Raw genomic sequence first — 14676 nt, 5'->3', positions numbered from 1 at the left:
GCACTGATGAAAAGTAACTTGGAATCTTTTCAATATTTTAATTTCATTCAAGATTCAGTCTTTTAATTATACACTTGATACAAGTTATGTGGCCAGATCTCTCTAGAGAGATTAACTTTTCCAAGTGAAACAGTGCCAAAAGGTCTTCCTGTTTACTGAAAAGGCACTTCTGACTGGGATCCAAATTATTCGTATGACCTTTGTCTTCTTGGCCTCCACACCGTGCATCAGAGAGGGGCTCTGAGGGCCACCGGACTGGAAGCCTCTTGTCCACTTTATAGGCAAGTTTCAAAATACAGGGAACATTTTTACACGTAGTGTTACACTTAGTCTGCCTTTGGATTAACTGATTAACTGCAAGGCCTTTAGAGATTAGATAGTGAGAATAATTATTGCACTTAAGTTACACACGCTTGAGGAATAGTAATGCTGCACTGATGTGGGATTTAGTAGTACCATTGGCAATCACATTCTTCAGCTTGAAATCCTGCCATTCCTGGACTGTTAGGACTTCATCCTCCTCTGGTTCTCCACCTACCTTCTAGTAATCATTCCATGTCCTCTCCTTCTTCTTTTGGAGGACCTAGTAGCATCTCCGCTTGGCCTTACTCCACCTGCTTCTTGACCCTGTTTCTGGGAGACCTCTGAAAACAGGGCTACCCTTCAAGTGCAGAGGACTCGCATTTCTCTTCTCTGAACACCTTTTCCTCACAGCTTCAACAATTCAAACTGAAGGCAGCTAGACTGCTGGCAAACCGTGACAAATCTTCTTGGGAGGGTAGATATTTTCCACATCCTATTATTTTTCCCTCCCTCTTTCTGGTATGATTTGCCTCAGTTCAACTGTATCTCTCTTCTTGTAACATTTAAATTTTACAGAGACAATGTTTTCAAATGCAACTATGGGTACCTATTATATCCTCTACTTATTGTGAGGCCTGATTACACTGGCCATTCTTTGCTGTTCAAAATCAGTGTTAAAAAAAAAAAGCAATAATGAAGCCAATGATTCCTACCAGACTCAACGAGAAGCTAAGGTTTCTAGCTTCTGAAACTCATGCATGTTTTATTTACCTACCAAAATATGTATTACAAAATTGTTCGTCAATCACATTTGGAAATGCTGGCTTTTAGAATGGAATCTCCTACTAAATTTGTTCCTTAGAAACACATGTGCATAATGACATCATAGCACAGACAGTGAATAAAAGTAATAACAAGAAGAGCACTACTAGTTGGAAACATTTCTTAATTTCACATAACACTTATTTCTGTATATTCATATATTTTGACAAAATGTCCAGTCAAGGAGTGTTTCATAGTACTCCATACTACAATTAACAAAGGATTATGGTATTATATCATATGTATTCCAAGTAAAGGAGGGAGAAACAGAGGTTTTAAAGCATTTATTTTGTTCTTACTTCTCTGACAAGTGGTGCCTCTGTATCCTGGTGCACACTCACAGATTCCATCATCTGGAGAGCAGGATGCTCCATTTTTGCAGTAACAAGACAACGAGCAATTTGGACCCCACTGTCCCTCAGCACACACACTGTCACAGTGAATGCCTGCAACCACAAACAAACAAAACTGTCAGCCTTTATAAAGAACTCTTAGGCATAGTTAGTTTAAACCTTTGGTCCTCAGAGGACTCATTTTTAAAACACAGCTCACAAAACCTGTTTATGAAAATATCACTAATATCAGGAAAATAGAACAAGGTAAACTTGCATCTCTGCTCCTACTTTCCCCCAGAACAGTGGATTTCTTTCGTATTCCAGTTTTGATGAGATGTACATAAGGGCTCATCCTGAGTTCTGTAACAGGAAAGCACTTCTGCAGATTTACATAAGAGTTCCATGTCATGCTACCTCCAGGCTTCCTGCCCACCGATACTTTAAGAACTACAAAGATGAATGCAAACCTCTCAATGTAAAAAAAGTCCCATAATTTTCCAAGTCCTTTAAACATATACAAATTTCAAAAAGTCTTTCATTCCTCTCACTTTCACCACTGGTATCAATAAAGAGAATTAAGAGTATGAAGTAATTCAACTGCAGCAAAATAATGGCTTTTGCTTCCTCCATAATGGCTGTTTCAAAACTGCAAAAACTTATTTTCTAATTTTATGTTAGGGAAATGCATGGCAAAAGGTATTGCAGAAACTTTTCCTTCTGAATGTAAGAATTCTTAAGGTCTGACATAATTTTGTGTAATAATGGGGTGCAGGACACAGAATGATTTCTAATTAGTGGTGAGCTGATTACTGCTAAGCCTCATACCAAATGGAAAAATGTAGCGCACGCAAAGAGTTTCCAAACACATCACGTGAGCATTCCAAAATGCTTAGCTGCAACAGTGTTAAGGACGCTGGTCAGTCAGTGCTTTGTCTAACCATTTTTGGCATAAAAATGATTATAAAATGGCCACAATCTGAACACCTATACATAAATCATAATACAAACCACTAATTATAATCATCCAGTCATGGAATGTTTTTTTTTCTTTGCAATGCAGCAACATTAAATATAAGTTTCCTGTTTGTTTTTTCCACTACCTGCTTTTAAAAAGCACCTTCCATGTTAACTGCCAGCAGGCACCACTGTGGAACTCAGACCATATTGTGTCTACAGTACTTTGCATTAACAATTAAGTATTATTGTAGTGCCTCTACTGAATAAAGCCCTTCACTAAGGGAAAAGTGGACTGAGTCCAACCACAAGCATGTCTTGCTTTGTAAGTATTTCCAGCAAAATATGCCACAGGTTCACTGGCTGCCAGAGTCCTAAAAAAAGAAAGTTTCACATGTGAGAAGAAAAAAATCTTTTAACTTTGAAGAGCAAAACCTACTGTTCATAACAATACTGAAAAATAATTACACTGTTTACTGATAGACCAGACTCAGAGGTGATTCCTCAACCCCCACATCATGTGCCTTGTGAAGCTGCCTATATCCAAAGGCTAACTCTCTAATTAGAGGAGAGGTGAAACTCCAGATTCTCAAATTGTTTGTTTCTCTGCAAGACAATCAACAGATTGAATAATCAAATATGTGATTCAACAGATTGCACCAACAAACACCATCAAGAGAGAAAACACTTGCCTTTCTGAATCCAGACGCTAACCAGCAGCAGACAGTACATGGGCCACCCAAAAGGCCTAACTGCACAATGACCATTGGTTAATACTGACCTAAAACAAATGAAAGGCTTCTTATAGTATTACTTTTTCATTTTTGTCTGCATAGGCAATGTCATTCTGCTATCTTCATCTACATTTGAGAGGCAGCATAGACTTGCTTCTCAGTAGCCTGGGTCAACTTTTTCATTAACTGTCTATTTGTGGATAAATGAATAAAAGAGAGTGGTTTGACTTTCAGAGATGCTGATGCACATGAGCCTGATGAGATCATAGCTTTTTTTTTCAGAAACAAGACCACTTATTTCAGATGCATAAGACTGCTCTGCTTGAGGCTCCCAAATTTGAGAACTCGGATTTATGTCTGTGAAAGCACGAGCAGACACATGCAGAGGATTTCAGAATTGAGCCTGTCATTCTGTTCACGTGAGCATTATCTGTCAGATCATACATAGCTTCACTCAGTGAATCCTGCTAGAGAAAAGACATTTTTCATGGAGTCTTAATGGGTTTCAGCGGTGTTCAGTATACAATGGTCACTATTAACAAGTCAGTGGTTGCCAAGAGTTACCATAGTGCATTATCTGAGATTATGTAGACCAGTGACACACAGTAACACCAGGCTCAATTATATCGTCTTGATCTGTGCACAGAGGATGCTTTATGACAGCATGGTGTCAAAGGGTGATACTGGGCACACTGGGATAGAAAAGACGATGGGCTCCATGTTGCATAGAGCCACAATACTTAAAAGAGCCAATAACTACCATTAAAAATGAAAAAAGAAAAAGTTCCTCCAGTACACACCAGGGAAAATTATCCATTAGGGAAACTGAGAAAATTACCTTTTCTTTCCCACTTTCACGCTTTATGAGGAGGTGAAGAATGATATCCCTCTACTTGGCAAAGAAACAGTGTATCCTAAATATCACTGAATAATAATTATGACAATATAACATACTGAAACAGTGCTCAATATTACCTCTGTTTCACTATAGAAAAAATTTTATTATATTCACTATTGATCATATGCAAAATGAATTTCACTCCTGTGTCTGTCAAGAATGAATGTAGCAAACATAAAAATAGTTTTAAATCTCACTCACTCACTGTTATTTAGATAAGTTCACGAGGCACTTAAAAATGAGAAACTGAGTTTCACATCTTATAGCTGTAAATATCAAATATGTGTATTTTTGAGAAAAAATAGGTTAGAAATATTAAAAGGATTAAAAACCAAAAAAAGGATTTTCCAAACTCTGATACTTTATATCAAATTTCAGCAAAGCAAGCTATGCTTTTATAGAAAAGCTAGAAATTTGTGAGGAAAAAGAAACATTTTTACTAGAACTGACAAAGCAAGATGAGACTCAGCTTTTATAACAATGGTATCAACAGTGTACTGGCTTATGATTGCCATAATTTCAAGCGAATATTAATCTCTTATGCAATAAAATTGGTTTTGATAAGTTTTCGTGTTGATTTTGATACTGATAAGGATATCTGCGAGGAAGTGTTTTTGCCAGAGCTATGGACAAAGAGGTCTTTGATGGTTTTCACAAGTTGCTAGGCAATAGCTGAATGGTCACGACAAACTTCAGCTAAGCTGCTCTGAAGAAATGCTCATGCATTTAATGCCCAGTGCTTTATGCTGGGGGCCTCCCATCTAAATCAGCATTCCCCCTGCATTCGTAATTGCATCAATGAAGCAAATAATCCTTTACGGATACCAGTGTTTCTGCCCATGCTAGCAGAGTGTTTACATATTCCCTATGCTGTATTTTTAAGTTGAGACCCAATGATCCATTCAAGTCACATCAACAGAGCTAATTTGTTTTAGCACTGGAAGGGGAAAAAGATCTACCAATTATTTCTGACGATCTTCCCAGGCAAATTTATTATTAGACTACGTGCTATTTTCCAGCTTATTATGTTTCCATTAGTTTGATAAAAAGTTATCCAAACTTTAAAAATAGTTATTTTTTTCATAAAGAACGTGTATTTGCTATACTAATTATCTTCACAATACATGGAACTTTCCAGTATAGTCTCTCAGAATTAATACCTATTTGTATATTGGTGTACTTCCCATATGTCAGAGCTAAACTGGATATACAACAGCCTAAACAAGAGAAGGATCAAGCCCTCAAAATCTGGGGAAAACTTAGTGTCATTAAAGCTAATGATACATCTGCACTATGGTCCAAGATCTCACCCTTCATATTTCAGAAAAACAAACACTAGATCACTTCTGTTCAAGGAAACTGAGACTTCTGACGGTGAGAATTGCTTCCCTACTTCTCTGTCAAATGACGGACGAGCAGCTCAAAGAAAGGGGAGAAACAGCACAGGGAAGTGGTGAAAAACTTCATAGGTACTATTTAGAAGTACCCTCATTGTCTTTAAGAGAAGAGAAGTACCTTGCTCCCTAGCTGAAGATAGCCAGAAGACTAAATACAAGTGTCTCAAATTAAGGAGCTAATGAAAAGATCAACGATTTTTCTCTAGAAGTTCAGACTGCTGCTTCTTCACTGCGACAGCAGGAGAGTTTGTGCCTGCAGGTTTTGGTAGGAAGCCAGCTACATAAGCTTGTCAACAAAAACAGCGCTGTATCAGAGTTTGAAGGCAAACATCAGTATCTGCAAATTTTAGTGGAAGAATCATTTTTGAGATATCCCTGGTATCTTTCTGAAGGCCATACATTGCTACATTGCTACATACTGTCATCCACTCCAGTGGTGCGCTTTTTCATCTAACACATTTTAGGTAGCCACAAGAAAATAATACTTCTCCTTTTCTTACCTTCTTGATAGGTAGAAAATAAATGTACTTCATCTACTGATTTAAAGTTCTTTTTCTAACAGTGTGGTATTTCTTCCACATAAAGACCCACCATAATGCATAGGCAATAGGGATACAGACACAATGAAGTCCAGACATAGGGTAGGCCAAACCTCTTATTGAAGAATTCCTCCCTCTAAGTTTGGAAAGTAAAGACACCGTTTATCATGACACAGTGCCCCATATGATTTCATTTTGCAGCACACTGAATTTTCATCACAATGGAACCTTGTGCTTCAGGATCCAAGGGGAAATTGGCCAAGGTGAAGGGAAACCCATGTTCTTGCAAGAGGTTCTTGGCTTGGGTGCACTGAGGTTCCAGCACCATGCACACCGTTCTAGCAGCAGCTCGTTTCTCAGTCTTAAGGTGAGGGAGACCCATGACAGTACTCTTTTATGTCTTTTTTCTTCTACGGAGAAGGAGAAAAAAAATGCGTACACATTAAAAGCTAAGGAGCAAGCGAGAATTCTAGTTCGTGCTTCCCAGGGGACCTGGTTATCTGCATCAGTGCGGCGGGTGTCAGATGACAGTCCTCCCTGTTATAATCCAGCAACAAATGTGCCTCTCAGAAATAATGTCAGGAGCACATGGAAAGACACAGCATTTCCTCACAGAAACAACACATCTGGTGATGGGCAGTCTGACTAGCATCAGCAGGTGTCCGGCACAGCAAAAAGTTACGAACACCCTATCTGCTGTAGCATATGGATGAATACTATGCACGCTGGTAAGACGTAGGCTGATATTACTGCATCTGTCTTTTCCATAAAACAATGCTATTGTTTTGGTACAGATAGCAGACCAGTGGTATTTCATAATCCCTGGCACCGCATAACCTTTAAATTGATTTTAAAAATAACAAATGTCATATCACTATGACATGACATTTCTTCATAAACAGAAAGGTCCAGCAGAACTGCACCCAAGAAAGCACAACAGTAACGTGTTATCAGTAACACCCACATTACTGTAATACAGTAATAAAAAGAAGTCTGGAGAAAAACCTTTGCCCTTTTCACAATGCTTTAATGCGAAATCTCAGTTTGCAAGAATATGAATTCTCTAATCTTTTACGCAATTTGGAAAAATTGTATTTTGACAGCTGCTTGCAGAACAGATAAGATTAAGGGATGAAATTAATAGTTACCGTTGTGCTTGCTGGATTGTGGTCATTGAGAGAAGTGGTAGAGGTGGCTCTTAAATGGAAGTTAACTTAAAGTTTTGGTATAAATTATTAGGAGAATTAATTATCACCACCTATGCGGGGAGTACATTTTCTGCGTCTTTCTTTTGCTTTCTGTTTTAATGGTTCCTATTCTTTTCCACTGTCTAGCTATTGCACTCCCTCCAAATAAAAAAAAGAAGTTATTTATAAGATACAGTGAAAATGTCAAGGGATGAGAGCGTTTGGAGAGAGACATCATTCTCTGTGTGGGCGGATGTTTCTTGTTTGTGCCATCCTGTCATGTGGCTCCTGGAACGTGATGGAATGGTCAGACTGCCAGGAAAAAAAAGATCACCCTTAACTCCTTAACTTGCTTTTCTAAGCAGAATTAAGCTGCTGTATAGGGAGCACTTGGTGTAAACTACAGAGAGGCTAGAATTTCTAACAGAAGTCCTATAAACAAAGTCACTTTTGTTTAGGATGAAAAATCTAAGTATCCTCCTAGGCAGCAGAACCTAAATTAAAATCAGAAACCCTAAATTAAAACAGAATCTAACTAAAACCAATTTTAATTATTTCTTGTGTTTTATAACAGCTCATGACAATGCAACAGTCAGTAACTGAACTTACACTTTCATTCGTAACTAGGACCTAAGAAGCAAAGGACAATACATTGGACATGTTCAAAAATAAAGAAAAAACTACTTAAAAAAACTAAACCACATAGCATCTTATTGTTGACCCAATGCTCAGCTGCAGCTATATCTTGAGACTAAAGCAGAGGGTAGCATGCTAGCTAGGCTGCCCTTTGGTACATGACAATAGCACTTGTGCCCACATCAGCAGCTCATCAGCTCCCTCACTGCCTGAGGGACCAGGCCAGTGATACCCCCTCTATGTGCAGAATGTTTCCTGTTCCCCAGCCTTATAGTACAACTGTGTCATCCAGCAAGGGAAAAATCTTCCACCCTTCATTTATTTTTGCGAAGTTATATAAACTGTTCCCTCTGATGAAATTCCATGGGGAAACTGTAGACAACTGCTCTGTTCACAGGGGTGAGAAAATATTACATTTAAAATATCTTTTTGGAAACTTTATATAATTTTGGTGGCATCAAAACATTTGGGGAAGTTCACCTTGGATTCATCAATTTATTCTTGTTGAAAAAGAAAAAAGACTCACAAGTTCACATTTTTAAGCTTCTCCAGATAAATTTATTTTTTAACCTTACACTCCCAATGGTTTTTAAACAACTAAAGCCTTCATTTGGGTTAGATAAGCAATACACTGATCCAAAATCAGTTTCTCTCTCTGTTTTTTTTGGTAGGTAATACTAACCACCAAAAACTACTAAGTCTTATGGTTACTTCAACAAATCTAACAGAAAAAATCTAAGCTATTCCAACATAATTTGTTGCATTTTAGTACCTTCTTATATTTTCACAAATCCTCCATCTGCTTCTCCACCTATTATGCATGCAAACATGTATATAACCTCCCTTCTTAATCCTACAATCTAATGTTATCTCTGCAATGTAACATTACAGTACAGCTACTTAAGAACCTGTTTCTAAAGTATTCTTTCCTTTTTTTTAAATCATTCTAAATATAAATATCTACACAAAGACCAGATTCCTCGTGGGCATTGCTCTGACATGTGAGGTGTGGGAGGAGAATTTTTCCAGACACTGAGTATAAAGCAAACTATGCTGTTTATGTCATATTGTGTGTCTAGACATCACCAACATGTTGAAACTAGTCTATTACACACGCTGTTGTGATGACATCATCCAGGGACAGATATTCAGTTTTATCTATAATCACACATAAAGTCTCTTTCTAGTGAAATCTTTTTCCTTTCTAAATATAAAGATGAAACAAGATTTCACTAAAGGAAAAAGTATTGTCTCCTTTTCAATACCTGAGTTCAAGCACAGTCAAGTTTTGTGCTATGCTTGAAGCCTTTGTCACATCCCAGGTTAGTTACATCACACTGGCTAGGTAATTTTTATAACCTGTTATTAAAAATTGCTAGAGTTTTAGTATGGCCTTTCAAAACTACCTATTTTAATCTAGCTTCATTCATTAACATACTTTTGGTCTCTAATGCTTGTCTCAGTTTTAGTTGAGCAGTACATCTGGAACTTGTGAACAGCTCTGACTGCCTATACCATGGTAGCTCAAGATCAACAACTGTTCACATGTTTTTAATGTGGGTATTATTTAATACATTTATTAATTTAAGAAATCATTTTTTGAGCAGATCCAAATACAAGTTTGAGAAAATGTGTCCAAACACACACACACAATTGCCTGAAACTATCTGAAAGTAAGAACAGTCATCAAATGCCATTAACATAATAGCAAAATAAACACAAAGTAGTGTCTCACAAAATAGTAAAGAGATGGCATAACGCTAATAGTATTATTTCATAATTCAGTCAAATTACTTTTATTATTTTAGCACTCTTGTGGTAGTCATTTTCTAGAGGTATCTGAGTGGCTGATGGTAAGTCACACTGCAGCTTGTGGGAAGAGCATAAAACCAACAAACTCCTAGCTCAGTTAGGTGAGTGCTAGCTCTGGAAGCCTCTTTCTTTCACACTGAAAAGGGCAACAATGGGGAGACGCAATGCTGAGACAGGCCTTCTCAAAGAACTTGTCAGAAGCTTAACATACAGACAAATTGCACAAATAAGAAATGGGTTTGGTCCTCCAAGGCAAAGCAGGAGCCCTTCCTGCCTCTGTCTGTATCCCCTACAGATTTTCACTTCCTATGCCCCAATAATCATAAAAGTCATGTTAATCTGAACAGTAAGTAGAAAAAACAATCAGGTAAGCTGTAATTGACTACAACTAATCAACCTGAACTGCAGACAGAAAGTAATATGCACTTTGAACAAAATGCCTGTGATCCATCTACAGTGCTAGAAAAAAAAAAAACATATAAAAATCAACATTTGGGAAAAAAAAACCTCAGCAAAGATAGTATCTGAGAAAGTCATAAGCTCTACACAAACTTTTGTGAGCACAACGATTTGCTAAACTTGTCAAATAAATGACTTGCGGCAGATTGCTCACCACCATCTACGATGTCTGGAAGCACCAGAGAAAACAGAAAACAATTATATCATGAACCATCAAGTTAATTAGGAAAAATATTAACTTATAAATGTGTTGATAATAAATAATATTAGGTTATATCTGAAATCACAAAAAAACCTCCTTTTTTTTCACAGCAGAAACATGCTTTGTTCATTTAAGGTGTGTTTTTCACGCTGACTTCTCGTTATTAAATGGAATGAGTCCATACAGACGGGTGACATGGAATCTGACCCTTGCAACACTACAGTATCACAGTGAGACACGAAGTCCAGAAAACTCCAAGAGGGGCAAACTTACGGTGTCAATTAATCCTTATTAAAGATGGGATAGTCTTCCCAACACTTAGAGCTTAGTAATCTACATGAGAACTAAAACTACCTCCTAGGGATAAAGGGAACATTTAATGATAGCTTGCCCTCCTGCATAGTTTCATCATATTTTCAAAAAATCTTGCCTTCCACAAACAAGAAACTGTCAAACACAAATTTTGATGAATAATTAAATATATATAGTTCTTAAAACCACAATGAAAATGATGGAGAAGCTTTGTGAAAAAAGTGCAACAATTTTCATACAAAACAAAGTATGTGCAGAGAAACTTAATTTTTTCGAACGTTTGAGAAACTCAAATGGCTGCACAGCTTCTGCACGATTTATCCTCTTTTCGGCTGCCTGAGCAAAGGTTTCTGAGTTCCTGGATGTGACGCTTTACCTACCAAAGCTGCCAGCACAACCTTGAATATTAACAGCTATTCACCACTTTCATACTGTGGAGGTGCCCAAGTTCTAAGATTTCCCCTTCTATTCCCAGTTTTCTGTGTATCCCACACTCGACAAAGTTCCCATGCCTGTGAATCACAGAAGGGACACAGCAGCCACAGAACTGGCCCTTTTCTCCTTCCAACCCCATGTACTCCTCCTCTACCCACAAAACTGAAAAACAAGACCAAGTCCCACCATAGTAGAAACTCTCATTGTCCTTCATGACAGTCTCTTTTGTACCTGACCATCCCGGCAGACAGCGACAGTAACCCGTGGTGGGATGACAACCGTCCGCATGGCTGCAGTCACAGCGTTCAGCACAATCCAGACCATATGTGCCGTCCTGTGGCAACAAAAAAAAAAATCCCAGAGATGACGACAACTGGGAGTTAGAGGACAACAAGTTCTGGTCAGTCCTGCCTCAAAGAACAACCACAGATCTCTCCTGAATACGTAATCCGCTTTCTTAATATAAAATGCTTCTGGCTTTGGAACATTTTAGCATCTTAAATTTTCATTCTTTCATTTAAGAGCGGAAGACAAAGAATAAATTACATTCTCTTGAAAAATTCCAGACTAATGGACCTGGAGACAGTGATTCAGAACATGGTAACCTACACTACCAGGGGCTGCAATGAAAGCTTTCTTGTACTGTACCTCTAATTTCCCTCACAGCTGAGTTCCTACTCCAGGACCTGGGGGTACCTCGATGGGAAAGCAATTCAGTTTCCTTTCTGCCTCAGACCCTGAGCTCTCTACGTATCGGTCAAAAAGGAAACCACATAAAGCCACCATTTCTAAAAAAGAGCAGCAAAACGTTAGATTAAAATGTATCTTCAGTGTGAAGTTTATTGCATAAAGAATGCAAATTGCATCACTTTCTTTTGATTAAAAATCCTTCCCTCTGCACTACAGCATACACTATGTTAAAAAAAGCAGCTCTTTGGCTATAAGACAGTACACAAAAAAAAAATATTTTTTGTGTATGCGACATTTTTTGAACCAACAAGAGAGATTAAAGCTACTAGCTGAATACCCTTCTTGGTGTATTCAGCTGTGCCAAGAGTACAGCTGATTTTCATGGAACTACATCTAAACATTTGAATTTGCCTTTTCTTCTTCTTCCATAGAAGGTGGCACAAATGTTTGGGGTAATTCCAAACAAAATCAATCTGAGAAACTGAAAGAGCAAAATGTTTACAACTGCATTCTCAAAACAAGGCAAAGTACAATAGTAAATTGATCTCGCAGAAAAAGTGTCCAAACCAAATTAAAAAACATGGACAAAAGCCAGTATAATTTAAGGTAATACTTCTGGGCTTACCCATAGCAAAGGCAAAAAAGGAAAAAACACATCAGGTTTAAAAACCAAGCATTTAAATTCGAGGCTAAAAATTGGTCTCAGTCACATTAAAAATCAGAATAAAACCTATATGAAAATTCATCTGGTGTTCTTTGATATTCATGCCTACATTTCTAACAAGTTCCACAGGATTTAGCTATTCAATTCCCAGTCTTTCAAGTCTAAAGTAGAACAAAATATTACATTACTAGAGTATAAGGAGCCTTTTTGCTCATCTCAACAATACATTTTTATATAGAGAAAAAGAAAAGATTAAGCATTTTCTTTGCATATAATCAGATATGGAAAGAAAGGAAATCCTCAAATATGTTGTTGAAAAGAGGTATTTTTAGTCTGCTATGTATTTGGACTGAAGTCCAAACTTCAGTCAAATCTTGAGTAATTATCTGGGCAGTGATATTAATTTTCTGAAGTTATTGAAACAAATTGAAATTCGTTGATTTAAATAAACTCTGTTCAAACAAGAAAAAAAATCAGACAACACTGGGCACATGTGGATTAGTTTTCTGGTTTTTCTCCTGCTCCGGAATTTTGAGGCAGAACATGCATTTGAAATATATAAATGCTTATGGACATCATTTGACACATACAGAGAGAGAGAGCAAGACAATGAGCATGGGCATGGTAAATTATCTGATATAGAAATGTTTTTAAGCATTATTTTGCTACATTTGGAACAGTGAAGCAAATGGCATGAAACAATACCTATCTTTTTTAATAAGTCAGTTTTGGAAGAGCTAATGGAGCTTGGGAGATGTCATCATCCTTCAGAATCAGGCACTAAGTGATAAACAAAGCTGCTTTAGAAAAAAGAAAAATTAGTCTTCTGATGGAGATGCATTGTTGGAAACACTGCATAAACGTGCACAGATGTTACTCTAATCAGCTTTCCAGAATATTTCAGAATTTGTTTGACTTTACTCACTGTATCAGTGTGGGCTATACATAATTTAAAAAAGCAAAAACAACCCCAAAAAATAACATCTGAGTATTCTGAGAGCAGTTCAACAGAAAAAAATTTCATTCAAAACAAAGGTGTGGTTTCCAGTCTTAGGCTGTAGTTCAGCTACTCCTATCATGTTATTGCTCAGTAGAGCTAGCCCAAACTGACAGAAGCTTGAATGTGATATGGGAGTGGAATTCACAAGATTTATGTTCAATTCAGGTGATTCCTTTATGACTATATTAAACCAACAACCTGCTATGCAGATAGCATTGCAAAAGTGAAGAAAAGACAGTGGAGAGGAAAAGGAGAGCAGAGAGAAGTTTATTAAAAAAATGAATTTTGTTAAAAATTTCCTGGAGAACTGAAGTCCATCATTGGAAAAGATGGACTCTGGAAAACCTCATTTTTCATAAAATATTTCTTCTTTTTTTAATACAAAATGTAATTGAAACCAAACAGTTACATAATAAAACAAATCAGTTTTGAATTTTACCATTTTTAAATTTTGAAATTATATATTTTTATGGCTTTCCCAAACTACAGATTAAAAGGTGGAACAGAACTGATGAGGAGTGTGCCTTTGTTAATGCAATGATTTCTAATTTTGCAGTTCTCAAAGTCTGCGAGTTAGTGGAAGTCAGAGCCCCAGTACCGTCATGGGTAGTAAGAATGCCTTCTCATAGCTGACTGAGAAGGCATGAAAATTCTTCATTCACACTGTACCACAGATATAAACTAATTTAATTAAAATTATGTTGTTTGATGTGGAATATATTTTGATGCATTTTTTTTTCCTCATCATTTTTACTTAAAGTAGTTTAACAGAAACAGTTTGGACAGCATTTGATGCTGAGAGAGAGGGAAAAAATTGGTTCTGTGTTTTTCAACAAATTCTAAAGGAGCTAGTGAAAAGTTTGAGGTCCAACTTTAAAGTGTGAAAGCAAGAAAAGTGTTCATCCGTGCGTCTTCGATTTGTGTAGTCATTTTTTGTGCGCTTTGGTGTGCTGTGCTGCAGAGTTCTTCCAGAAGAATTGTTGGTGCATGTCGCTGATCTTGAACCCAGTTGTACATGGGCTACTAGGTGCAGCGCTCCTTAACGTATCCCCTTGAAGTCAGAGGAATGACAGGAGTGTCCCCCTGCCCAGTATTATCCTACAGTGCAAAATTCAGTGAAAATATCAAACTACCTGGCAAGGGAGTTCGCATTTTTCTCCTCTCCAGCCCGGCGCACAGGTACAGGTTCCATCAAGAGCATTGCAAGCCCCTCCATTAAGACATTGGCAAGTTAAGTTACAGCCAAGTCCCCAGGTACCGCTGGGACAATTTATTGAGCAATCTACACCATGCCAAC

The 14676-nt window shown here is 37.4% G+C and overlaps 1 protein-coding gene across 3 annotated transcripts in view; it reads right to left on the bottom strand.

The window, feature by feature from the left end:
• The window catches only part of MEGF10 (multiple EGF like domains 10), a 92337-nt gene that overhangs the window by 26685 nt on the left and 50976 nt on the right, over nt 1-14676 (bottom strand). For all 3 annotated transcript variants that reach the window (XM_068422533.1, XM_068422534.1, XM_068422535.1), the window contains exons 11-13: nt 14513-14676; nt 11257-11359; nt 1425-1571 (exon numbers count right to left, since the gene is read on the bottom strand). In XM_068422533.1, coding sequence (XP_068278634.1) covers nt 1425-1571; nt 11257-11359; nt 14513-14676 — 414 coding nt within the window. The remainder of the gene's footprint in view (nt 1-1424; nt 1572-11256; nt 11360-14512) is intronic.

This window comes from Nyctibius grandis, chromosome Z (assembly GCF_013368605.1).
Source record: "Nyctibius grandis isolate bNycGra1 chromosome Z, bNycGra1.pri, whole genome shotgun sequence".
NCBI classification, from domain to species: Eukaryota; Metazoa; Chordata; class Aves; order Nyctibiiformes; family Nyctibiidae; genus Nyctibius; species Nyctibius grandis.
The sequence above is the reverse complement of the archived record's forward strand: the minus strand, read 5'-3'. Positions and strand labels throughout refer to the sequence as shown.